The sequence below is a fragment of the Notolepis coatsorum genome (genome assembly GCF_963971535.1).
Source record: "Notolepis coatsorum genome assembly, chromosome: 9".
NCBI lineage: Eukaryota > Metazoa > Chordata > Actinopteri > Aulopiformes > Paralepididae > Notolepis > Notolepis coatsorum.
The window spans coordinates 142,121,616-142,148,909 of record NC_140173.1 but is presented as its reverse complement, the minus strand read 5'-3'; the positions used below and the strand labels follow the sequence as shown (position 1 = coordinate 142,148,909).

The 27,294-nt window shown below is 45.8% G+C and overlaps 1 protein-coding gene across 1 annotated transcript in view; it reads right to left on the bottom strand.

Moving 5' to 3' along the window:
* Nucleotides 1-27,294, bottom strand: part of khdrbs2 (KH domain containing, RNA binding, signal transduction associated 2) — a 270,777-nt gene that overhangs the window by 23,552 nt on the left and 219,931 nt on the right. The window contains exons 5-6 of the mRNA XM_084321769.1: nt 25,095-25,225; nt 12,718-12,907 (exon numbers count right to left, since the gene is read on the bottom strand). Coding sequence (XP_084177895.1) covers nt 12,718-12,907; nt 25,095-25,225 — 321 coding nt within the window. The remainder of the gene's footprint in view (nt 1-12,717; nt 12,908-25,094; nt 25,226-27,294) is intronic.

Sequence of the window (27,294 nt, the reverse complement as noted above, 5' to 3'; positions counted from 1 at the left end):
TGTTTCAGTCCTGTTCTCATTCTAGCAGCCTCTATAATCCTCTGTTTCAGTCCTGTTCTCATTCTAGCAGCCTCTATACCACTCTGTTTCAGTCCTGTTCTCATTCTAGCAGCTTCTATACCTCTTCATTTCAGTCCTGTTCTCATTCTAGCAGCCTTTATACCTCTCTGTTTCAGTCCTGTTCTCATTCTAGCAGCCTCTATACCTCTCTGTTTCAGTCCTGTTCTCATTCTAGCAGCCTCTATACCTCTCTGTTTCAGTCCTGTTCTATAGCCGCCTCTCTGTTTCAGTCCTGTTCTCATTCTAGCAGCCTCTATACCTCTCTGTTTCAGTCATGTTCTCATTCTAGCAGCCTCTATAATCCTCTGTTTCAGTCCTGTTCTCATTCTAGCAGCCTCTATACCTCTTCATTTCAGTCCTGTTCTCATTCTAGCAGCTTATATACCTCTGTTTCAGTCCTGTTCTCATTCTAGCAGCCTCTATACCTCTCTGTTTCAGTCATGTTCTCATTCTAGCAGCCTTTATACCTCTCTGTTTCAGTCCTGTTCTCATTCTAGCAGCCTCTATACCTCTCTGTTTCAGCCCTGTTCTCATTCTAGCAGCTTATATACCTCTGTTTCAGCCCTGTTCTCATTCTAGCAGCCTCTATACCTCTCTGTTTCAGTCCTGTTCTCATTCTAGCAGCCTCTATACCTCTCTGTTTCAGACCTGTTCTCATTCTAGCAGCCTCTATACCTCTCTGTTTCAGTCCTGTTCTCATTCTAGCAGCCTCTATACCTCTCTGTTTCAGTCCTGTTCTCATTCTAGCAGCCTCTATACCTCTCTGTTTCAGTCCTGTTCTCATTCTAGCAGCCTCTATACCTCTCTGTTTCAGTCATGTTCTCATTATAGCAGCTTCTATACCTCTCTGTTTCAGTCCTGTTCTCATTCTAGCAGCCTCTATAACTCTCTGTTTCAGTCCTGTTCTCATCTATCAGCCTCTATACCTCTTCGTTTCAGTCCTGTTCTCATTCTAGCAGCTTCTATACCTCTCTGTTTCAATCCTGTTCTCATTCTAGCAGCTTCTATACCCCTCTGTTTCAGTCCTGTTCTCATTCTAGCAGCTTCTATACCCCTCTGTTTCAGTCCTGTTCTCATTTTAGCAGCCTCTATACCTCTCTGTTTCAATCCTGTTCTCATTCTAGCAGCTTCTATAATCCTCTGTTTCAGTCCTGTTCTCATTCTAGCAGCTTCTATAATCCTCTGTTTCAGTCCTGTTCTCATTCTAGCAGCTTCTATACCTCTTCGTTTCAGTCCTGTTCTCATTCTAGCAGCCTCTATAATCCTCTGTTTCAGTCCTGTTCTCATTCTAGCAGCCTCTATACCTCTCTGTTTCAGTCCTGTTCTCATTCTAGCAGCCTCTATACCTCTCTGTTTCAGTCCTGTTCTCATTCTAGCAGCTTCTATAATCCTCTGTTTCAGTCCTGTTCTTATTCTAGCAGCCTCTATACCTCTCTGTTTCAGTCCTGTTCTCATTCTAGCAGCCTCTATACCTCTCTGTTTCAGTCCTGTTCTCATTCTAGCAGCCTCTACACCTCTCTGTTTCAGTCCTGTTCTCATTCTAGCAGCCTCTATACCCCTCTGTTCCAGCCCTGTTCTCATTCTAGCAGCTTCTATTGTTTTTTTTTTTTTTTTTGTCTTTTTCCCCCTCCATTTTCCTCCGATTTTTCTCCCATCCCAATGTTAGTCGTTATGCCAATTCCCAGTCCCTTCCTGGTCGCTGCGCACTTACCCCCCACAGTCGGTCTGGGAGAGTGGAGGCTACCACGTGCTTCCTCCGACACACGTCCAGCCAATCACCGCTTCTTTTCACCTGGCAGCGCGGATTCTCATCGAGAGGGCGTAGCGTGTGGGAGGATCACACTATCCCCCTCAAGTCCTATCCGCGCTTAGCAGGCGCCCCGACCGAACTGTAGGAGTCGCTGTTTACAACGACCCGGACCCACCCCGCCAGCTTCTCCCACCCTCTAATACAGCCAATTGTATTAGTGCAGACGGCCAGCCAAGCTGGTGACAACCCCGGAGCTGTGAGCTGGATTCGAACAGGCGAATCCAGCTCACAGCTCCGGGGTTGGTGACGAACGCAATCTCCGCTCGGCCACCTAACCGCCCTCTAGCAGCTTCTATTGTAACGTCCCGCCTGGTCATGCACTATTCCCCCCACCCGCTCATGGACTATTCCCCCCACCTGTTCATGGACTATTCCCCCCACCTGTTCATGCACTATTCCCCCCACCCGCTCATGGACTATTCCCCCCACCTGTTCATGCACTATTCTCCCCACCCGCTCATGGACTATTCCCCCCACCCGCTCATGGACTATTCCCCCCACCTGTTCATGCACTATTCTCCCCACCCGCTCATGGACTATTCCCCCCACCTGTTCATGGTCTATTCCCCCCACCTGTTCATGCACTATTCTCCCCACCCGCTCATGGACTATTCCCCCCACCTGTTCATGGTCTATTCCCCCCACCTGTTCATGCACTATTCTCCCCACCCGCTCATGGACTATTCTCCCCACCCGCTCATGGACTATTCCCCCCACCTGTTCATGGTCTATTCCCCCCACCTGTTCATGCACTATTCTCCCCACCCGCTCATGGACTATTCCCCCCACATGTTCATGGACTATTCTCCCCTGCTCTGCCTCTCCCAGTTCCTGTATATTTGTTCCTCATACCTCTGTTCCTTTGTGTTCTCCCTCTCATGCTTTCTCTCTCTGTCTCTCTCTTGCCCTTCATGTTCCCCTGTTTAGTCTAGTGTATAGTGTTTATCTTCTGATCTTGTATTATGTATCTGTCTAGTCCCAGTGTATGGTGTTTGTCTTGTCATCTGTAGTTGTAGTTCTTTGTGTTTCCTGTAGTTCTTTGTCAGTCTGTTTCCCCTCCCAGGTGTCTCGTGTTATAATCAGCCCAGGTGTGTCTCGTTTGTCATTTGTTCATGTGTATGTAAGTTTCTTGTTTCCTGTGCTCTTTGTGGGTTCATTGTCGTTTGCTCTCGTTTCCTGGATGTCGTGTCATATCATTATTTTCTTGTTGGTTCCACTGCGCTTGTTACCCTGTTTCTTGTTGTAAAGTAAGTGTTTCCATGTAGTTTTTGCCCTCTGACAGCATTGGCTGAGAGATTTAGTTTTTGTGTTTTGAAAGTACTTTTGTTTGTTGTGCTTTCGTTTCTTTTATATAATTAAAGCTCATTTGACGCGCTACCCGCCTGGTCTTGTCTTCTCCTGGGTCCTATCATCACCACCACCACCACACCCAAACAGTGACATCTATACCTCTCTGTTTCAGTCCTGTTCTCATTCTAGCAGCCTCTATACCTCTCTGTTTCAGTCTGTTCACATTCTAGCAGCTTCTATACCTCTCTGTTTCAGTCTGTTCACATTCTAGCAGTTTCTATACCTCTGTTTCAGTCTGTTCTGGACGGGCTGTTTCTGTGTCTAGCTTTAAATGCAAATGAGCTGCAAATGTTTTCCCCCATGAACCCCATGGGCTTCCGGCTCACCAAATCAAGATCAAGATCAATTGTCAAATATTAACTAAGATCCAGCAATTACATATCCTTCTTCTCACATAAAAAGTTATATTTTATAAGTTATATTTTAGAGAACCAATTAGGTGGAAAAAGAGAAGCCATCATCTTGGAAAATGGAGACACACGTTCACACTTGGAGAGAGAGGCTAATCTGATCTTGTCTAAAAGCACGTTTTCTGAATACGAACTGTGTGCAATGTGAAGTCTTATTTCACAGTTTATAGTGTTAGTAGGTAGTTAGTAGTACATAAGTGAAAAAGTGAGTTTTCACAAAATGTGACCTTTTAAGTCTGTCCAAAAAGACATTGCCTCAGGGTCTTTGTTTTTGAGGCTGCTTAACACATTGGATGCTAACAAGTCATAATTCGTTATCGCCCGCCATGCTTTGAACGCCAACAACGTGATCATAGGCGCCTGGCCATAAGAGCACTCGGAGCATCTGCTCTCCCACTATTGAACTTGGGGGAGCAAGGGTATGATCTTGCTCCACCACTTTTTGATCATATGAAAAATATGATATACCCCCCCCCAATATATAAATCTAACCATAACTACGTAATTTCAATCAAATTAATAATACGCAATGACACTTAATAACAAGTTTTTAAGTTTCCAAAGATTGCGAACCCCCCCCCCCCCCCCTGCCCCATTATGGTTTGATCCAGTGCCTCCCATCTCCAGCGCGTAGACCTTGGCGCACAGCGCTGCAGTCTGGCTGCAGGTAGGCTGAGTGTAAATATCAAAGCCCACAGAGTGTGTCATAATATTGGTGGCAGGCAGGCAGGCTTTTCCAGTAAGTTGTTCAAATAAAAGGATTATGTTAGACATAAGTTACTATTGAGTGGTAGTAGAACTTCTACGGTTCTACCACGCAATACAATAAAAGTGTTTCACGGTCCCGAATTGCGATCTGGTCATACGGTTTCCTCGAATAAATAATAATAACGTTTCCCTCTCTGGTTGGCGTTAGCTTTAGTGCTAGCCGCTAGCTAACGTTATCTAGATATGTGGTGTGAGCTGGATGACGTTGACTTCATTTGCAAACGTTAACGCTATCTATATGGCAGACGAGCAGGGCCGGATTAACGATGGCCGCGGCCCGTGGGCCTATAGTGACGAGGGGTATTTTTTTTTTTTTAGATCGATGTCATGATTGTGCACTGCAGACTCAGGGAGGAGGCAGAGAAGGAGAGAAAGAGACACAAGATTTACAGGTAATGGAAATATATCTATTTTCTCTTTCTTATTAAAAACTTGGCCTATTTGAAAGGAGATTGATTTAATAAAAATGAATGAGCGAAAAATCAATATACAGTGTATATACAGTATATATATATATTAATATATTATTATTATAGTAATTGGCTATCATACTGCAATATAAACTGAGTTTTATAGTGAAAAGAGCAGCTTTTCAAAAAACTAAAGAGATGATTGTGGACTTCAGGAGGTCGGGGGTCAAGGACTACAGCCCCCTCAGCATCGACGGGGCACCGGTTGAGAGAGTGAACAGTTTCAAGTACCTCGGAGCCCACATATCCGAGGACTTGACATGGACCACACACATTGACAGTGTTGTGAAGAAGGCACGACAACGCCTCTACTTCCTCAGGCGCCTAAGGAAGTTCCAAGTCAGTCAGAAGATCCTTAGGAACTTCTACTCATGTACAATAGAGAGCATCCTGACCGGCAACATCACCTCCTGGTTTGGGAATAGCACTGCACAAGACCGTAGCAGACTACAAAGAGTGACACGTTCAGCCGAACGCACAATTGGAGGGGGGCTTCCCACCCTCCAGAACATTTACAACAAGCGGTGCAAGGGGAAGGCTAAGAGAATTATTAAGGACTCGAGCCACCCGAACAACTGCCTCTTTGAACTGCTGCGGTCAGGCAAGCGATACCGGAGTCTTAAGGCGAGCACAGAAAGACTCAGAAGAAGCTTCTATCCCCAGGCCATCAGGCTGCTAAACGAACAATAAACACTATGCAACAACCATCAAATGCACACAGCACACACACCCACACGCACACACTCACTCAAACAAACAACACACTGCAGCACCCACTCTCCACACTTTAGATCACACAAACACACTTTACACTTTATATTTATTGATAAAGGATTTGCACTACAACTCGTACACCTACTGTGAATTGTACCTAAATTGCACCTCGTCCCATTTCTGCCTTGCACTATATAGTATTGTATATTAGTACACTGCACAGTATTGTATATTGTATGGTAACTACATCTATTCTGCATCGAACATTGTACATATGTCTAAACTGAACACTGTGACCTCATTTTTTTACTTCTAATTTTACTATGTTATTTTATTTCATACTTATCTTGTCTTGCACAGTCTCTGGAGCGTAACAGTAAGAATCATTTTGTATAAAAGTATTCTGTACTTCTGTATGACAAATATTAAAGAAACTTGAAACTTGAAACTTTATTGGTCAAGATTGAAGGCTCTATATTGCAGGAAATTACACGTACAGGTTCATTAAATTTAAAAAAAAATCTGCCATTCCAAACCACTCCTTGCCTGTCAAAAAAAAAAAAATTAAAAAAAAAATTAAAAAAAAAAAAAAAATAATCTTGCACCCCCACTTTCAACTATAACTAGGCGGCCATGATTACGTGATCATTCGTTGTTGGGATCAATATTTAATTTTTTCGCCATGGCATTCATAATTCATCTCCCGTGGCTGAGAACAGCAATGTCAGGAATGTCAGAGCACGTGATGCATCTGAACCAATCACGTTATCAGAAATCTGCACCAGCCCAATGAGAGCTTGTTGCTTGTGACAAACCCCTCAGCGCGAGACAGCTGTGACTCATAATGATATTGGGGAGAGAGCGACCGTTGATCTGAATGCTGCAAAATCAACAGGCGCAGCATGACAAAGTGTACCTCCAGTTATGCTGCTCTGATTAAAGGTCATGTTAAAGTGGTATGTGGTCCAGTTATGCTGCTCTGATTACGTCCTCTTAACTTAAAGTTGTCAGGCTTCAAACTTTTTGCAATGTTTTCTATGCTAAATCTTTCTCTTCAAAGTAACTAGTAACTGATGTGTTCAGATAAATGTAGTGGAGTAAAAGGTACAATATTTCCTTTTAAATGTAGTGGAGTAAAAGTATAAAGTGTTCCTTTACCTTTCACTACCACACTACAGAAAGTTAACCTTGCACTACCACACAAATCTTTTAATAAACTATCATGACTTTTCCTTTTTCCTCTGGGTGTTGTGTTTGCAGTGTCACAAGACAGAGTCATTGTCATAACAAAGAGCCTGAGACTGGAACGCTGCCAGGTGTTAATTGCGCAGAGAGAGGGGGGCCATGGATTAGTGTTATAGTTGTTTTACACTCTGTAAGTGTAAACTCTTGAAGGCCCCTTTTCTCTGAATACGTTTTGTGATATCACCATGATGCATAGAAGTAGCTTGAAAAGTATCCCACCAAAATGTTCAAGTGATGGCTTATTTTGAAAAAAAAATGTAAGATCCCTCAACATGACCCTGACGTCCATGCCTGGTCACATATATAGTATATAATATATATATAATATATTATATACTAAGACTTTTCTAGGCAGCAACACCAACCCCTCTCCTATCCCCACTCAACTCCAACATCAGACCAAAACAAAGACATATATAAACAAGCAGATGTTCCCTAGAGGTCACTGTTTGATGACATTACACAATGTACCTTTAAACATGTTGAATCGTCCAAAAACATATCAAAGATGTCTACGGGGGCTACGACGGCCATTTCATGTATGCACAAGGAGATATAATAATGATAATCTAGCATTGATTTCAGGATGGTTAGATAATCAGCCGAAAAATTACAACGTGATGACTGGATTACACTAAAATGCCCTTTTCTCGTCTTTTCCTGGAATTACTCAGAATCACCCAAACCCTACTCATATTCAAAACGGTATAAAACGGAAATGTACGGATGAAAAAACAATCTGTTTTGTGCATGTTGACTGGAAGCAACTCACTGACAATCGACGGGTGTATTAGACCCATAGCTATAATATAAGATATATTTTAAGCACTCGCAAATGTCGCAGTCTAAATAAAACTATATCCATTGAATAAAGACCTGGTGCTGAAGGGGGATCAGCGCCCCCTGCTGCTGGCGGTCAATGTGTTAAGTAGCAACAAACACACGGAAGAAGAAAACTACTCTTGTACAGTGGAGTCCTGCTGTTTACAGAGAAGAGCATTGCAAGTTGAGAACAGGAGTAGAGGAGAAAGGTGGTAGGCTATCTGTAGGGGCGGCGGGGGGAGGAGGCGGGTATAACGAAAAAGAAAACATTACATCATAAATTATAGAGAATAGTTTGAAATATGACCGTGTCCTCCCCCGTCCTTCTCAGTCCTCTACCTCTCTCTTTCCGCACGGCGATGGCGGTGAACGCGACCGCTCTGCGCTTTTGCATCCCTGCTGCGGTTTGGAATCAATACCACCCTCTAACAGGTACAATTATGGATATTGTCACAGTATCCGGTTTTTTTTATGACAGCTTGACAAGAGTCCATCAATCACAGCGCAGAGCCTCCGGGGAAATTCTCGTCACATGACGAGCGTCCGGAGACAGCGCCGGACGGTATAAAGTATTTTTCCGTTCACAAAAGACAAACAGTGATAGAAAATCACTCGATTACCGCTGGTCCGCTATTGTGGCGTCGCAGGCCGCCGGTGGATGATGACAACAGCCGCGAGGCGTTGCGGCGTCCTGCTCTCTTCTACATGGGTAGGAAATTAACAAAGGGATGAATACATGCATTACCTCCAGCCAGGGGCGGACCTAGCACATTTGGCGCCCTAGGTGAGATTCACCACTGCGCTCATTTTCCCTTATGTTAGAATTTTTTTTATGTAAAAATAATGGTTGCAGATATAGAGGGGGGCGCCAAAACTGCACAGAGAATTTTTTTTTTAATTTAAAATAAAAATTAAAAAATTAAAAAACGTTTTTTTTTTTTTTGGGCACCCCCCTCTAGGCGACCGCCTATATCGCCTGTAGGAAGGTCCGCCCCTGCCTCCAGCCCCCCGTTGTACACGGAGGTCTTGGTGCGTTCAGGGAAGGGCTTTTAAAAGAAAGCACACTGGAGGAGGACAGGACACAGCGAAGTGGGGTTTGAGGGAAAGAAAATGTGTTTTAGGACAAACTCGTAATTTTCATAACCCCCCCCCTTGTCTCTCGTGGTCCGTCCCAAACACCCCCCCCCCCCCCCCCCCCCCCCCGCTGTCTCCTTCCAACATCCAATTACTCAGAGAGAGAAAAAATTTCCGCTTTTTCTTTACTCTTCAGAAAATACACAGGCCCTCCATCAGAACTCAATTTGGTTTGGTAATGAGACTGTGCTTGTGTATTTCCCCATGCAGGCAGACCAATCTTACAAATACCAGCACACGCACACACGCACACACACGCACACACATGCACACGCACACACACACGCGCACACACACACACACACACACACACACGCACACGCACACGCACACACACGTGAGGGCTTCGCACAAAAGCGCTGTGGGAAAATGTACTGGTGAAAGGGTTGCTTTCTTTTGGACAAGACTTGAGAGTTCACCTGCGCGCCACCTCGCTCAATATGACCTTGAAAATATTCTCCAGATGTAAATTCTTGGTCTGCGGGGAGTAGTGTAAAGATTCAATCGCCCAAAAATTATTCTGATTATGTAGGCGTGTGGTTTGAGGCAAAATAAAAGTCCTATACATTCCCCCCCACGGTTTGGTTCGGTTTGATTAGATTGATTTTCGAAAGTCTACTAGTCATACAAATGTACCAGAACTTGATAATTGAATGTATGCAATTAATGTATCACGTTATTATTAGTTAATAGGATTATGTCCATAAAATAATTATATAAATTAAAATACACATGACTTTATAGTCATTTGGATTCCAATTTGTCAAGCAATTTAATTTCATTATCCATATTCATCATGATGCAATGATTATTTTCTAGGCCCCTGTTTGCATTTACGCACTGCTGTATGAAATGTAAGACTCATATAATAATATTGTAATGAAACTAAGTTGGCAGCCAATTCCACCATGAAATTGCCTATCCGTGTTTGCATGGCAAATGCTTGATGATGCATAATTTTATGCATCTCGCGGATTCAAACCCCGCCCTCACAGAGAGCTGTTCTGCATTCTCTTTGAACGAGTCCTATACTGTTGCTTTGTGGTTCATAACGGGTGAGATAGTGAAATTTGGGTGAGATAGTTCTACATTAAAGTCTTCACGACCACTACGAATGTGTGGGACACATCTGACACGTTGCAATCCCAGATAAGCGCAAACACGACTCAATACATGCATTTATTTCGCACACAATCTCACACACATCCCAAGGCTCCACTGTTTTACACATTAATTTAGTGTGGCAGTAATTAGCACAACACTTAGCAATCCCTATTGCAATCCTTATTTAGTTTATTTTCATTTACATCGTTTCATTGAGGTGTAATTAACACAACACAGATTCAGTGTCCTCTGATGATGGAAAAAGAAAGCGAAAAAGAAAAAAGAAAAACATATATATAAAAAAGAAAAAGTATTTAAAAAAAAAAATACATAAATAAATAAATTTTTATACGTTTTGTACATACAACTATTTGTAACCTTTGCTAAATGATATACTGAATTATGTTTTTTCTTTTGTTGTGTGTAAATAGTGGAATGTAAAAAGGGTAGGCAATTATAAGCCTCTGCTTCAGCCTACACCTTTTCTGTCATACATTATTTTTAAGTTTTTTTGGAAGTTCTACTACTATGCTTTGAAAAAAAAGACAGACATAAAATCATTCATTCATTCATGTCACAGGAGGAGATATTCAAACTCGTTAACTCAATATATCTAACTAAATGAATGTGCAAAACAGTTTAGAGGATCATTATCGTACTATCGTATATTTAACTAAATAGTTTTGTTGATGAAATGAAATGCATGGTTTTCTCTGACAGGACTTGATGATGTCTGGTAGCGGGCCATGTTGCTACAGTACTTGAGAATTCTGTTGGCCTTCCCCAATATAATGGAGTATGCCTGTAATGTAGCCAACTACATTATTTCCACCTTTGAATCATTTGCGAGCCACAGATATTGTGTTTTTCTGGCCAACCCCCTACCTCATTTAGGCTATTGTCCTAAAAATACACACATACAGACATATATTCTGTTTACATTACCGCTAAAATCACTGTTGAAAACAAACGTCTATTCATCGGTATGCTATGTCACCTCTAACCATCTCCTCCCCCTAATTAGCCTTTCCTTTGACACTTTCAACATGAGAGGTATTAACCGTAAAACAGAATCAGTCAAAACGGAGTTGAAATTACTGATACTCATGGTGTGCAGGGTGACTAGCACGTCTGGTTGATTATGACACATTTTAAATCGTCTTCTAAAAAAAAGCCTTTTGAATACCGAGGTCGATTATGACTTACTTGCTACAATTTCCCACTTTACATTCATCGCAAGCGAGACATGAGGCTATTGTTCAAATTATGCAAAAACGATGATTACTCCTGCTGAGGATTACCTAGACTAATGCGTCCATTCATTTAGAAGACTGAACTCCTGATTCTAATTGAGGAAAAAACGCCATCTCATTTGCATGATCTGGCAGGATTTGCATTTGTCATACAGTACAGGTGATTACACTGAGACGCACCAGGGCAGGCTGGGTGAGTGACGTTGACTTTGAACTAGGGAGGGAGCAGCGTGTGGAGTGAAGCTCTGCCTTACAGTGCTGTCTGTTCATAAGCCGTCCTTGTCTGAACCAGAAGCAACCTATACGCTTTCATGGCGATATAAGTCCAGCGTTAGAATCCAGGCGAGCCGAGAGAATCCCGTCAACGTGACTTTCAGCCCCCATTCCTCTTGTCTACGTTGTTTTCAAGGTCCTCCTCCTATGGCATGCAATTAAGTTAATGAGACTGTCAGGTCCCGATCACAGCGGTGTTAGTCCAGGACCTTAGCTGTATTTCTGTTCTGACCAATCAGGAACCAGTACCAAATCGGCTCTCACTATACCCATCCCTAGAAGGAAAACCCCTGGATGGTATTGGCCAAGGGATGAAGACCAGTAGACACTCTTTTCCATGCATGTAATCTGTATGGAATGCTTATGTGTCTCAGAAATCATATAGATGTGTGTGTGTGAGCTCGTTGCTTCATTAGTGAGACCTACTGTACAGAGTCGTCCTACTCTCTCCCGCTGCAACACTAGTCATGGAAAACCCTTTGATTCTTTCTTCAGTTATTGGAAACCTGGCGCAGAGATGTGACTTCTACACAGAAACGTGGCCACTGTGTGGTTGTTATTGTTGTCAGGGAACATTTATGTTTTCAAAGCCAATATTATGTCGCTTTTTAACACGAGCGCACGGTTCAACACTCTTCCAGGGTCTATGTATAGCCACACGACCGGGGCAGAACCAAACAAGATTAAGTAAACACTTTGCAAACAATACAAAGGAGAGAAAAAATGCAACGCCCGACACTGTCCAGTCTTTTTTTTGTTTTGTTTTTTTTGTTTTTTTTTTAATCTTTTTCCCCCTCCATTTTCCTCCGATTTTCTCCCATCCCAATGTTAGTCGTTATGCCAATTCCCAATCCCTTCCTGGTCGCTGCGCACTTACCCCCCACAGTCAGATCATCTGGGAGAGTGGAGGCTATCACGTGCTTCCTCCGACACACGTCCAGCCAATCAACCGCTTCTTTTCACTTGGCAGCGCGGATCCTCCCTGAGAGGGCGTAGCGTGTGGAAGGATCACACTATCCCACTCAGGTCCTATCCGCGCTTAGCAGGCGCCCCGACCGAACTGTAGGAGTCGCTGTTTACAACGACCCGGACCCACCCCGCCAGCTTCTCCCACCCTCTAATACAGCCAATTGTATTAGTGTGAACGGCCAGCCAAGCTGGTGACAACCCCGGAGCTGTGAGCTGGATTCGAACAGGCGAATCCAGCTCACAGCTTCGGGGTTGGTGACGAACGCAATCTCCGCTACGCCACCTAACCGCCACTGTCCAGTCTTTCTGTATTATGCAAAGAGGAGTGGACTCACGTAGTCGTCGTAGGATTCGCGCGTGGCCGGTAACAGCGGGGGTCTGTATCCGCCGGGATTGGCCGATGTCCCCCTGGCACGTGGCGCTTGTGCTTCTCTGGACAACGTGGCCTTGGGGAGCGCGCTGCTACGCGTCCCTGCGGAACCCCGAGGGGCCGCCGCCACTCCTCTCACCGCGCCTCGGCAGCTCCTGGTGAGAGAAGAGAGAGATGAATGAATGAATGAATGAATTATTTTATTTCGAATGTTTACAAATAAATAAACAAATTTTTTTTCGAACATTTTCACACATAAACAAACGAAAAGGATAGGTTTGAAGCCGAAGGCTTATAGAGCAACCAAACCCTAATTCAAAAAAACTAATTCAAAAAAGTTACTTTTCAAAATATAACAAAAAAAAAAAAAAAATCAACAATCAAAAATCAACAAAAAACAATCCAGAAAAGAACAAAAAAAGTAAAAGTTTGCAAGATAATAATAATAAAAAAAAAAAGCCAACATAGGAAAAATCAAAAATTCATCTGCAATACCAGAGTTTCATGGTAGAAAAAAAAGAAAAGAAAAAAATATTGTCGGTAAAATTTTACTATAAGATTCTATAACCCTGTTTTTAAACATATTTTTTTAACTTAAAAATACTCCTGGGAGTATGAGAGATGAGAGAGAGAGATGTGGCATTGTAGCGGGAGGAAGGGCAGCTCCCTCCTCTTAGTCATTACTCTTCATTGAGACAGTATAGGAGCGAAGCCGAGGGAGAGAGAGTGTAGGGGAGACACTGGGACTAGGGGGGTGTGATCCCAGGGGAGACACAGGGACTATAGGGGTGTGATCCCAGGGGAGACACAGGGACTAGGGGTGTGATCCCAGGGGAGACACAGGGACTATAGGGGTGTGATCCCAGGGGAGACACGGGGACTATAGGGGGTGTGATCCCAGGGGAGACACAGGGACTATAGGGGTGTGATCCCAGGGGAGACACAGGGACTATAGGGGTGTGATCCCAGGGGAGACACGGGGACTATAGGGGTGTGATCCCAGGGGAGACACTGTAGGGACTATAGGGGTGTGATCCCAGGGGAGACACAGGGACTATAGGGGGGTGATCCCAGGGGAGACACTGTAGGGACTATAGGGGTGTGATCCCAGGGGAGACACAGGGACTATAGGGGTGTGATCCCAGGGGAGACACAGGGACTATAGGGGGGTGATCCCAGGGGAGACACTGTAGGGACTATAGGGGTGTGATCCCAGGGGAGACACAGGGACTATAGGGGTGTGATCCCAGGGGAGACACAGGGACTATAGGGGTGTGATCCCAGGGGAGACACAGGGGACTATAGGGGTGTGATCCCAGGGGAGACACAGGGACTATAGGGGTGTGATCCCAGGGGAGACACAGGGACTATAGGGGTGTGATCCCAGGGGAGACACGGGGACTATAGGGGTGTGATCCCAGGGGAGACACAGGGACTATAGGGGGTGTGATCCCAAGGCCAGCAGGTGCTTCCTGAGGTGGGTGTGTCTTAACTGTAGGAGAAGAAGTCTTTATTTGTCATGCAGATTATAACACACGCACATGCGAGATGGTGCGACACACAGGAAAACACACACAAAAATACAAAAAGGCACAGCAGCGCAAGACAGTACAGTCAGAGAATAGGACAACACACGGATAGAGTAGCACAAAGTACAATATAGCACACACAGGGGATAGAAGAACACAAGAACAGATACAAGGGGAAGGGGCGAGATAAAATTGCATGGGAGTGTGTGAGTTAGGTTAGGGTGTGGGGAAATTCAGGGTTTATTGAAGGCTAGGGAGTATAAAAGTGAGTTTTTAGTCGGGACTTAAATGTCTCCGGCGGACACAGACACCTTTTTAACCTTCATTGTTAGGCAACATTGTACATGCCGCCCGGAATAAGAGCTTCACAAGTATAATGTCACACGTATGAAAGCCGACAGAATTGAGTGAATTTGAGCAGCATTCGTGGATGTGTGGAATGGATGTGCAGCTGCTATGAATCTCTTGGTCCTGGTGTTATATGTATTAGGGCTGTCCCCGACTAAGGATTTGGATGGTCGACTAGGATTGGCCAAAATGTGCCGTTAGTCGACTATTGGTCAACTTAAAAAAAAATAAAAAAAAAATATAATTTTTTTTTTATTTTTTTTTGGGCTGTGGGGGGTGCTTAATGTCTGAAGGAGTCGACTGAAGGCTTCTTGTTCTCTGCAAAAGCATGCAATTGGTCCACTGATGGATACATCTTGATATTTGTCTAGTCTAGTGTGTTCATTAGATGGGTGAAATCCTCTTTCAGTGCCTCTGTGCCTGTTTTCGTAGGCAGTTAGCCTCTGGTATGCGTGCCATTAGCGTTAGCCACGCTTCTAGGCCTCTTTTCTTTTGGAAAGAATGATAAAAAAAATAAAAAAATAAAATAAAAATATTTTTTTTTTTTTTTTTTTTTTATTATTATATTCGACTAAGAGGTTGGCCAGTCGACTACGGCCCCTTTCGACCGATTAGTCGACTAATCGATTAATAGGGGTCAGCCCTAATATGTATTATAGACCTGAGTTCATTCTACAGCATCGCTACACACCGTGAGCCACGCATAGCAGATCAATACTACGAGAGCCATGTTAATGTCAAACCAACCGAGGGACAAAAACACAAAAAACATGATAAAAAAAAGAAAAAGAAACCTGTTCTTGTCAGATATGCGAGATGGGCTTGTCTGCTTGTGTGATTCCTAGTGGAACATGAAGATACAGTAACCTCCGCTCCGCTGACACTGGATATTGTAATGATCACCGTGACCATGTCTCATTCTCTCTCTCCGCAACAAAACAAGCTGTTTGGACAAAGCGGGGGTTGTTCCAGTGACCCAACGATGCGTTCCGACGACCGCTATATATCTGCCTTTGTAAGGAAATTGCGGGTATCCATCCGTCTCACATGTCGGCTGATACCGGAACGGCTCAGAATGGAAATGTTCAGGTTTTCTCCGGGGCTCGCCCGGCGCCAAGGCATTAAAGGGGTGGCTGTAATTTTCAAAGGGGCACAAACAATTAATCCGACTGTGCTCATGCCTCGCTCAGCACTCGCAGATCAAAGGCAAATGGGCCCAAGACCCCGGCGTGTTCCAGCCGGAATGAGGATCTTGGGAATGGATCCCGTCGCCGCGTTAAGGTTTAGTTTACACTTTACAGTCATTTTCAGGGCAATTGTGAGACGTGGTCGTAGGGGCTAATAAGCGTACTTCCTCTGTCGGATCTGTGACTAGGTAGGGGTCCATTGTGATCCAAAAATACACAAACACTGAAAACGGAAAACTTTACAATAATCGCGTATCGGCGCACCATAAGGAGGAATCTGGGGAGAGGATGTGGTGGCTATTTTAAATTGGCAGCAGCTGTATTTAGCGCCCCCCCCCCCCCCCCCCCCCCCCCCCCCTCTTACCCCCTGAGGTGGCGCAAGCTGTCATGGCGTAGTCAAATCTCCGGGGGCCACAGCCTGCCGCATCGAATGGGACGGGGATGTTATTAAATTTGAATTATGGATTGCAGACATGTCTCAGATAAGGAATAGTTGAATAATATATAACATCACAGAGATCGGATATTGTGTGTTCTTGAAACGAAAGTGACATTAAATATTCATATAAATGAGTCATGGGAAACATTGACAAACATGTGAGACAACAAGGACATCGAAAGGTTTCTCAGGACCATCTTCTATGCTCTGATGAAGGCCACATGTGACCGAAAGCTCAGTTTAATGATAATAATGCACTGAGAAATCATTACTACTGCAAAATGTCAATAAAAGGAGGAAGGGGTAGAGGGAAGGTAAGAATAAATGTTTTTTTAAATAATACAATAAAACAATAATAAAACAATGTATATGTGTAATTTAGAGCCTTTCAGTCAATTCTTCCATATTTTTCAAAAGTAATTTCTCTATTTAGATAAAAAATTTATTTAGTGAATAAATTGCAATAAACACATTACCCATAATTAGGGATGCTCGATATTGGCTTTTTTACCGATACCGATATACCGATATTGTCCAACTCTTAATTTCCGATACCGATATCAACCGATACCGATATATGCAGGGTTTCCCCCCCCCAAAAAATTTAATCATTTCAGGTAATTAACATTACATATCTCTTGTAACATTATGCATACTTTTGACAATAAATAAAATCAGAATTTGTTCTTACTTGCTTGCCTGGGTAAATAAAGGTTATAGAAATGTAAAAAATTTAAAAAAAAATCACATTTTAATGCCGATATCGGCCGATAATATTGGACATCCCTACCCATAATGGAAATGACTACAAAAACACATGTGTCTGCCTTTACCATTTAATGACCATATAAAAATCCTATAAGACTTGTATATCTTTTCCATAGGGGTGTGCGGCCTACTATATCTGAATAACAGACCACTGTTACGGGGCAGAGGCTCAGGAAGCTCAGGAGGCTGAGCGGCTGTCTGGTAATCAGAGGGTTCCCTGTTCGACTCCAGCTTCTCCCCGCAGCGTGCCGACACTTAACCCCTAATTGCTCCCAAAGAGGATGTTGGCACCTTGCATGGCTGCCTCCACCATGTGTGAGTGAGTGCGAGGTGTAAGTTGTAACGAAAGGTTATTTTATAACCTAGTCATATGAATACTGGCTGAGCGTCTCGCTCTGCCATATTGAGATAAGCGAGACGCTCAGCCAGTATTCATATAACTATAAAAGGTGCAGAGCGGACGCGTGTGCCCCCTGAGGGCCCGTAAGCCCAAGCCAGGGAGGAGGGGAGTCCCGTCCACCCGCCCGTCCTGACGAAGGGGGGGAGGCAGTCAACTCCACCAAAGTCCGAAAAAAGGGGGAACCAGGTACCCCTGAACGCACAGCACAGGCAGAACCACGTGTGACACAGCACCCCGCGGTCCACACCCCTGCCAGCCCACCTGATGGTGGGATGCAGGAGAGGTCCCAGACCTCAGAACCGCCTGGGAGACAGAACCCCCAGTCATGTCCATGAGGTAAAACCTAACGAAAGGACCCGGGGAGGACCAGGAGGCCGCAGCACAGATGTCCTCCACCGAGGCCCCCCCTAACAGGGCAGCAGAGGCCGCCACTCCACGAATGGAGTGCGCCCTGACACCCCCGGGGGGAACCTGTCCAGCCAACGTGTAGCAAAGGGCAATGCCCTCGCACAACCAATGTGACAGGCGCTGCTTGGACAGCGCCTCAACCGCGCGAGGGCCACCGTAACAAACAACAGTTGATCGGAAGCCCTGAGACCCTGCGTGCGACTAAGGTAAACCCCCAGTGTACGGACAGGACACGACAGGTGAAGGCTCGACTCCAACCCATTAGCGTGAGGAGGAGGATGAAACGCCTGAATCACAATATCCCTGGAGCGAAAAAAGCTCTGGATATTCTTTCGCACGAAGACCGGATTAGGCCTCAGAGTCGCCCCGTTATCGGCCCGAACAGACAGGCATTCAAGCCGCACAGAGAGAGCACATGGCTCACCCACGCATATAGCGGAGGTGCTGGCCCAAAAAAGGAACGCGTCGTAAGACAGACGATCCAATGGCGCCTGTTCAAGAGGCCAAACGGGGCCCCCAACAGCCTTTCCAGAACAGTTGTTTAAGTTTAAGTTTATGTTTAAGTTTATTTGGATCCCCATTAGCCACAGCAGTGCTGGGGCTATTCTTCCTGGGGTCCATAACACGTAAAATACAGTTACAGACTTATACACTCACAACATTCACATGTCATACAGACAATTAAAACAACAATAAAAACTCTAATCAAATTCATAATACAATACAACAATATATACGCCTTATGAATTCATAATACAATAGAGGTCCAGACTCGGAGACAGATCGTTCCACAGGCTTGAGACGCCGTGTGCCAAGCAAGAACGTCCCACGAGAGGGTGGCTGAACAATGTTCTGCCCCCCACTCTCGACCATACGCCACTTCCCAGCGTAAGCCGCGGTAGTGGACGGAGTGTGCGCGTTCCGGATGGCGTTAACCACAGAAGAGTCAAGACGCATCCCGACCAGATTCACCCTTTCAGCAGCCAAGCCTAGAGGCTGCCCCAGAACAGGAGGCAGAACAGAGTTCCGCATGCCTGAGAGAGGGCCCGCGGTGACCACGGAACAGGCCACGGCGGGGCCATCAAGAGCTGAATCAGGGCCGGGAACCACACAGCTGAGCCCCGGCCCGGCGCGACCAGGATCAAAGTCCCGCGCTCCTGACGTACCCACCCCAACAGCTTTAGCTATCAGGTGTATGGGGGGGAATGCGTACAGAATCCCGGGCGGCCACAGATACATCGAGAAGGCATCCACCCCCAGAGAGGGGTTGTCCTTCCGACTGAACCACAAGGGGCACTGGTGGGACTGTCTGCTCGCAAACAGGCCTCCCCGAATCGGTCCCAGACCTGTCTGACTATGTCTGGACGTAGTACCCACTCGTCAGGGTGAGGACCGCCCCACGACATCACACCTGCACCCACATTCTCCCTGCCGGGGATGTGGAGAGCCCTCAGGCTGCACATATTGAGAAACGGCCATAGCCAGAGCTCGACCGCCGCCCGGTGCAGACGGGGGGAGCGTACTCCTCCCTGTCTGTCGATATACGACGCTGACGTCGTGTTGTCCGTCCTGATCAAAACATGCTTGCCCACCACAAGGTGGCCGAGCCGTTTGAGGACCAGAAGGACTGCCTTCAATTCCAACACATTGAAATGTAGTGCAGACCGGGCAGCATGGTCCTGCCAGCTGCCTCCTACTGCGTTGGCCTGACACGTCCCCCCCATCCCGTGAGGGAGCCGTCGGTGAAGACCGTGACGTGTGACAGCCTGCTGCCCATGGGGACCCCGCTGGTGAGGGCCCCAGGCCCTCCCCAGAGGGCGAGGTCCCCCAGTACTGACATGGGAACCTTCAGCCGCTCCCACTTGTCTCTCACCGGGTCTATTTCCATACTGGAAAACCACCTCTGTATCCTCCTCATGAAGAGGAGGCCAAGAGGGACCACAGAGTGAGCTGATGCCATCATACCGAGCGCTGTAACCGTCCTAGGACAGAACCTCCCGAGCGTGCCGAGAACATCCACTCGCCGCCGCTCTGAGAGGGATGCCCATATAGACCTTGAGCTTAGAAATAAGCCCAAGTACTCCACCCGTTGACTGGGAAGAGGAGTACTCTACTTCCAGTCTACAGCAAAACCCAGGCTGGTGAGGAATTCCACCACCTGCCTGGTATGAGACCTGGCGATCTTCTCTGACCGGCCGAGGACCAGAACGTCGTCCAGGGTAGAATACAATTCGTATCCCCTGACGACGCAGAGACCCCAGCGTGGTCTCCACGCACTTGGTGAAGATGCAAGGAGCCAGAGAGTAGCCGAACGGCAGCCTCTGGTACTCGTACGCTAAGCCCTGAAAAGGAAGCGTAGGGATGTCCTAGGAGGGAAGATCGGGATGCGAATACGCATCCTACAGGTCTATGGAGGTGAACCAGTCCCCCACCTGACAGCGCTTAACAGGTGGGTGACGGTCAACATTCTGAACCTTCCATGGGACAGGTCCAGTATGGGTCTGATACCCCCCCCCCCTCCGATATCTCGGGCACCAGAGAATATCGGGAGGAAACGCCGCTCATCATGTCTTCCCATGGGACCACGACGACGGCCTGCTTCGCCGCCAGAGAACGAATCTCCTCGGCCAGGGCTGTCACTGCCGCGGACTCTGATAATAGAGTCTGTACCAAACCCAAAAACGGAGGTCGGGGGTGTGTAAACTGTAACACATGCGCCGCCCTCAGTATTCTCTCCATCCACACCGACATATGGCTACCACTGCAGCCATACGTGGTAAAATTCCAAAGCGCCCCCGCCGCCAACTGCCGCTGGTCCGCTAGGATCAGGGTGTCTCGTGGAGCCGGGATATCGCACCCTGACTCTACCAAAGAGGCAATCGCACCCAAGGGGGGGACCCCGACAGAAGGGGCTGTCTGATACGGGGGGAGCGGCCATCACCCCTGGTGACATAGGCTCCCCCGCTGAGCATCTTCCCGGCTTAGATTGCTGAGGACAGCCTGCTCTGCAGCTGGACATGCATGGTGTGTGGTCCTCACACTGCCCGATAGGGTGGGTCTCTACAGACCGTAGCCCTGTAGTGATATTACTACCACCCAAATTACACGTGCCTGCTGACCACCGCAGGATCGGAAGTCTAGACGGGGGAGGCACTAACGTAATACCCGGCCTGGCGAGGGCGGGGCTGGGGGGAACCCACGCTGCGACCTCCTGGGCCTAGAGTTCCCCCTCTGACAAAATTGTTTAGATACAGGGAACCCTGCTCCGTCGACAGATACAATACCAGGCTCACCAAACACAGACGCAGGACGTGTGGTGTGGGAGCCGCTTGACAGCACAGCATTCTCATAGACAGACCCAGGCCTAGCTAGCAACTGGGTGTCAGCCATGAGAAGCTAAATGTGGGTCCGCTTGCTCTTCACTGGAAGAACGCGGCCCGCAGCCAAAGGGAACAAATCAGAGCCATGTGTCCCGTAGTGTAGCGGGGGGGAGTAACCGGAGAGCGTGCTAGACACAGCTAGATGGCAACGTTTTTTTAGGGCATGCCCATCTAATATAGCCGATCCCTCGGGCCGCCGAGGCTGTCGGCCTTGTGATCACCTGTTTTCTTTGTGTCCAGGGTATCTCAGGCGGGGGAAACATGGCCGCTGGCCGGGGGCCTTGCCGCAGGCGAGGCCGTGCTCTCACCTCTGGCTGCGCGGTGTGGGGCAGCGTGGGGCCCAGGTCAAATACCGCCCGCGCCTCCGTGGACAGACCAAGGTCCACGCGCGGAGAGGGGAGCCCTGAGGAGGAGACCCCTCCCCTCCTCAACGGGAGATTGCTCCAATCAAAGATGCCTGTGAACAACCGTTGACAGCATCCTAGCCCTCCCTGCAGTTATAGCTTGCGGCTAAGTCAAAAGGCCCCACCACCCGACACCATTTTTGACAGAAAAACAGCCAATTGAGCAATGTTGCCAGTCGCTGCTAAATTCTGTACCGCGGCGATATAGGCTTCATCAGCCCACCAGCCACCTGCCGGGCCGACTCGCCTCATGGCGTCGGCCGGGCGGGACACCGTTCCACCATGTCAGGGCAAAGGACTGATGCCACCTGCTTCACTAAGCACGGAACACCAGTGGTGGCGGCTGACCAAAGTCTACTACTAGTGAAGCACTGCTCCACTAGTAGTCATGTAACAACCTCCACTGCGGTGTGCACCCATGAAGGGATAAATGAAAGAATGAACGAAAACTCTATTAACATATTGCAGAAAGGGCTAGCCCAATACACACAATTGTTAAGGGGATGCAGACCAGAGAAAACGCTAGTCCTGTCTACATCAGGGACCCCCATTTTCAATACATAGATTCACAAAAAGCACACCTGCCCTGAGCCCTGTAAGGATAAATAAGCCTCCGCTAAACCCCCAACATTAGACACCGATTGACCTTCAGCATGAATGGTTAAGAGGAGGGAAGACAGTAAAGACAGCCCTCGGCGGGGTACATGGGGAACGGCGGCCCAACATTGTAGCATTAGTATTAGTTGCGCGCTAGGATACTTGGAAAAACATCAAACAGTGTGTTATGAAGACCACGTTCATCCAAATATCCCGCCCCCCGGGTCAATACATCACCCGGTCGTCTCACGAGACACCGAGAAGTATTAACCATGCCAGTACCAACGCCTGCTAGCGCAGGCCCTACCTGTGCGCGACTTTGCTCGACTGCTAACCGTCGTGCGACGTCCCTCTGTCCGCTGTCACGAGACGAGGAAACCCAGGACTGGACCGCTGCGCTGTTAGGATGTGCCGAGAAGTTTCCGGGGGCTGGTGAACTTCTGGCGAATACCTAACATTGTGTAATTTCTCCCTACGTTTCATAACAACCAGTTCACTAAGTGCACTGCTACTTCCGCGTTTTGGAAACGAAATGAGGAAGGGTGAGCGTGACCATTTCCGGTGGGAGTGGCTTGGTCACGTGCAAGTGGGTGCATTTGTTTGTTTGGTACTCCAAACTCCTCCCCTGTATGACAGTCATACAAGCGCTCACTCTGCAGAGGAACTGACAAATGCAGTGACTGAGTGGAAGTTGGAGAGTCCAAACATGACACAGGTAATGCAGCAAATATTGTGACATAAATATAAAACTTTAAATTAAAAATGTTACATTATGCAATACACCTGGATTTTGTTTTTGTTTCTGCTAATAAGCAAAAGAAAGAAATAATATTGGAATAAATAAATAAATAGTAGCATTTTCTTCTCGAACAAAATGCCAAAACCACGACCCAAAAGCCGAGGTACGTATTGAACTGTGGTGGGCTAACTTTATTGTTGCATCCCTAGTGCGTTCACACCTGGCATTAGAGCTGGTCACTTGCGGTCGGATCACCCAGATCGCACAGGGCCTGATTAGAAACAACAAGCTCAGACGTCACCTAGCAAAACCCTTCTAAGACGATAGACGCATGCTGTAGCTGTGGCGAAGCTTACAGTCAAAAAGGCAAGTATACAGTAGACCCTTTGCAGACATGGACGCATCTAAACACCAATCACCATCCACAGCCAATTCAAATGTTACCGCTGGAATCAAGCAGCTGGGAAGCAAAGATTGGATGGGAAGTCCAAACCTAAAATCAGCGATGGGATTCATAGGTGCTGGCATGGCAAATCTGTTGACCTCCCAGAAATGTATCAAGGCCTCCAAAAAAGAATACAGTTATGTAAAATATGATGCCAAATGTGTGTATATACTGTAGGTATTTATATAGGCCTACTGTATAGGTTTTGGGCCATACTGAAATATCTATTGTGAGTATTTTTCCCTTCAAAGATCCACTCTGGGATACTCTTACGCTATTAGAAGTCATCAATTAGGGCGGCTGATTGGCGCAGTGTGCAATGCGCTCGCCTCTAACGCAGGAGACGCTGGGTTCGAGCCCAGCTCTTGGCGTTGCTACCGGCTGGCCGGTCGTTCATACTAACACAATTGGCAAGTGTTAGAGGGTGGGAAAGGCGGTGGGTGGGGATTTGACGTTGTAGACAGCGACTCCTACAGGTCGGTTTGGTGACGCCGGTGCAACGGAAGCAGGAAGTATCGGGGGCAGCGTGAGCCTCCCACGCGTTACTCCTCGCCACTGAGAGTTCGAGCTGCTGCGGTGAAAAGATGCGACAGGCTGCCTCCTCGTGTACCGGAGGGGACACGTGATGCAAGGCTTCTGTCCTCACTACACAACCGACCTGTGGGAGGCATAGTCTAGCAACGTTCAAGACAGGGGAGGGAAGAATTCGAAAATATGAAATTGGGATGGGAGAAAAATAGAAATGGGGAGAAAAAGTGGATAAAAAAAAGAAAAAATAAGTCATCAATTGTTGATGTTCAACACATTCCAGCAAATCATTTTCTGATTAAATTATTTTGGTGTACTCTCTACCTCTACCTCAGCTAGTGAATTACATTTCCAAGAATTACTTTTCGTCAAACACCCACCCACCCAGATGCGGTGTGAATCAATCTAATCACATTAGCTAGACTAGCTAAAAGCTAAGGAACACGTTTGTAATTGAATTGAACAACAGGGGTCTGTCTATCGCCTGTGGCCACGCTGAAAAATGCAATCATAATGCTAAATTAGTTACATTGCATTAAGTACCTGTTGAGGCAATGTTCTCTAGGAGATTGTGCAGGTCTGCTTGTAAATGGTAAATGGCTGCTTTTTTATATAGCGCTTTTATCCAAAGCACTTTACAATTTGTTACTCACATCTTTACCCATTCACTCACACATTCACACACCAACGGCGGAGGCAACCATGCAAGGTGCCAACCTGGTCATCGGGAGCAATTAGGGGTTAAGTGTCTTGCTCAGGGACACATCGACACGCTGCCCGGGAGGAATGGGAATCGAACCGGGAACCTCGGGATTGCCAGACGACTGCTCTACCTCCCGAGCCACTGTCGCCCCTGCTTGTTCTATGATTGATTTCTGAACATGCAACATGCTCAGGTAGGAAAAAAGGGGTCTGACAAACATTTATACATTCATAGTCATGACTCAACGAACCATGTAATACCAATACCAATAAATAAATAAATAAGAACTAAACCCAATTGCACAGATGTAGCTATAGTGGAATAGACTGTATTAATATTCCATGCACCGTCTTGTTCTCTATGATATTATTTATTGTTGGTTTTATTTATTTCTTACATTGCTTAGTGCACACATCTAAGAGCCAGTGGAGAAACGGCTTGGTGATGATGCATAAGGCCAACAGTACCTTGTGGTGGAGGTGGTGGAAGGCAGTCTCAAGGCCCGGACCGGTGCACTCCTCACTCCAGTGGAGTCCTCAGAACCGTTCAGGTAGGAGAGCTCTCTCAGTTGCTCCTGTCTGATCTCATCATTGTAGTCCTGTGGGAACACAGCAACACAACATGGCCCACAGGAAGAGAAACAAGGACATCTGTCTTCCCACCACAGCAGATGCTTAGCAGCAGCAGCGGTGGCAGCAGACTTCATCAAATTAAAACTCTCTCGACACTCACAGGAAATGGACGGTTTGGTTCAGAGCTGAATGTTGATTTAAGGGGCGTTATTCAGTATAGGATTTATCTTTGGAAATATTATAGGCATTGGGTCTCATTCCCGAATATTTTCCAAAGAGTTCTCTTGGAAGACTTATCTTGGAACCGACTGAGTTCACTCTGAGTCCCCAACGCGCGGGGGAAGATGTCTTAAGTGGCTCAAACTATCGCAGCTGAGATGCCGCGATGAGGATTGTCACCGCTCTGAAACATGAACGCGTGTCCCCCGCCCAGGTCATTTGCATACAAAACAACGGCCCCAGAGCTCCTTATAAGGCAGGCTCTGTGCCGTGTGCAAATGAAATCGACAAAAGTCGAGGGTTTAGACACACCTGTCCAGCTCATTAAATGCAACTAATGATGCAGCCGTGTGAAAATGGTGGCGGAAGCGCTTTGCGACCGATCAAAATGAGATTAGATTAATGTATTATCATTATACAGAATACAGGCTACTACTCGTGACCACCTGCCGCACCCCCCCCCCCCCCCCCCACACACACACACACACGCTCGCAGTACTGTATAGTCTACGTGCCTAATGAATGAACGCAGTAGGCTTATATTATTCAAATGACTTGTTTTATTAGGAGATCGCAGATACAGTCCACCAGTCCGCTGCCCGACTCTGGCGGCCTTAATATGTGTACTGTACTTACTGTATAGGGCAGAGCATATATATAGTATCTACTAAATCCTAATGAAACAAGTAATTAGAATAATATAAGCCTACTGTTCATTCATTAGACACATGGCTATACTGGCGCACACAAGACTTATGGAATATTAATGCAGTCTATTTCCACGCGATTAGCTTTAGTTCTTATTTATTTATTTATCCACTGTCATTTGCAGTGTTGGTGTAGTATAGGCTACATAGTGTATTTCAATATCTGTTTTATTGATTAATGATATATTTGAAGGAATGCAAGTTATAGCTATATCAAACAAATGTCTGTCCCATTAATCATGGGATATATTGCATGTTGGCTCTAACCTGCATTATTTCAAATGTATAATTAATCAATATCAACAGATATGTAACAAATAAGAAATACAAATTCCACAGAAGGCATTAAATAATTATTATTTTCAATCATTTCACAATAATTGCATAATTGTGTTTGAATATCTGAGTAATTAAAGTAATTATACATTTGTCCAAAATAGCTGGTTCAGATATGGTTAATCCAGCTGCCCTGTGATCAGATGAATCCATATTATTTATTTTTTCGACATACGCATAATTTCTTATTGTACAAATATTGTCATTTATTTTAATTATGATTAAGTAATTAATTCCAAGGAGGCCTGTAGGGTTGACATGAAGGAATCACTATGATTCCTCCCAAATAAATCCATTAAAAACATGGAGAACACATGTCTGTTAAGTTAATAAAATGTTCAATCAGTCAATCAATCATAAGTGTGCTCCTCAGCACTCTTAAATTCTGCTCTCAGCCACGGCCGAATCCGATCTCAGGGAAATTTGGGGAATCTCGCTACCAGCCGTAATATGTCTTAAATCGGCCGAAATTTGCCTGAGAGCAAATTTCTTGTCGTAAATCCGTTCGGGAATGAGACCCATTGTCTACGATTGTCTTTGAGTACAAAATAAATATTACCACTACAGTGTAAGTGTAATATTTTTTCAATTTGTATAAGCACAAGACAACAATAATGTGTGGATTTCTTTTTGGCTTATTCATTATTATCATCATCGTTATTATTATTATTATTATTATTATTATTATTATTATTATTATTATTATTATTATTATTATTATTATTATTATTATTATTATTATTATTATTATTATTATTATTATTACATGGCTTTGCTCTGAGAGTAAAAAAAATAATCAGCAGCTGTATCTCCATGTGAGACCTCCCAGGGTG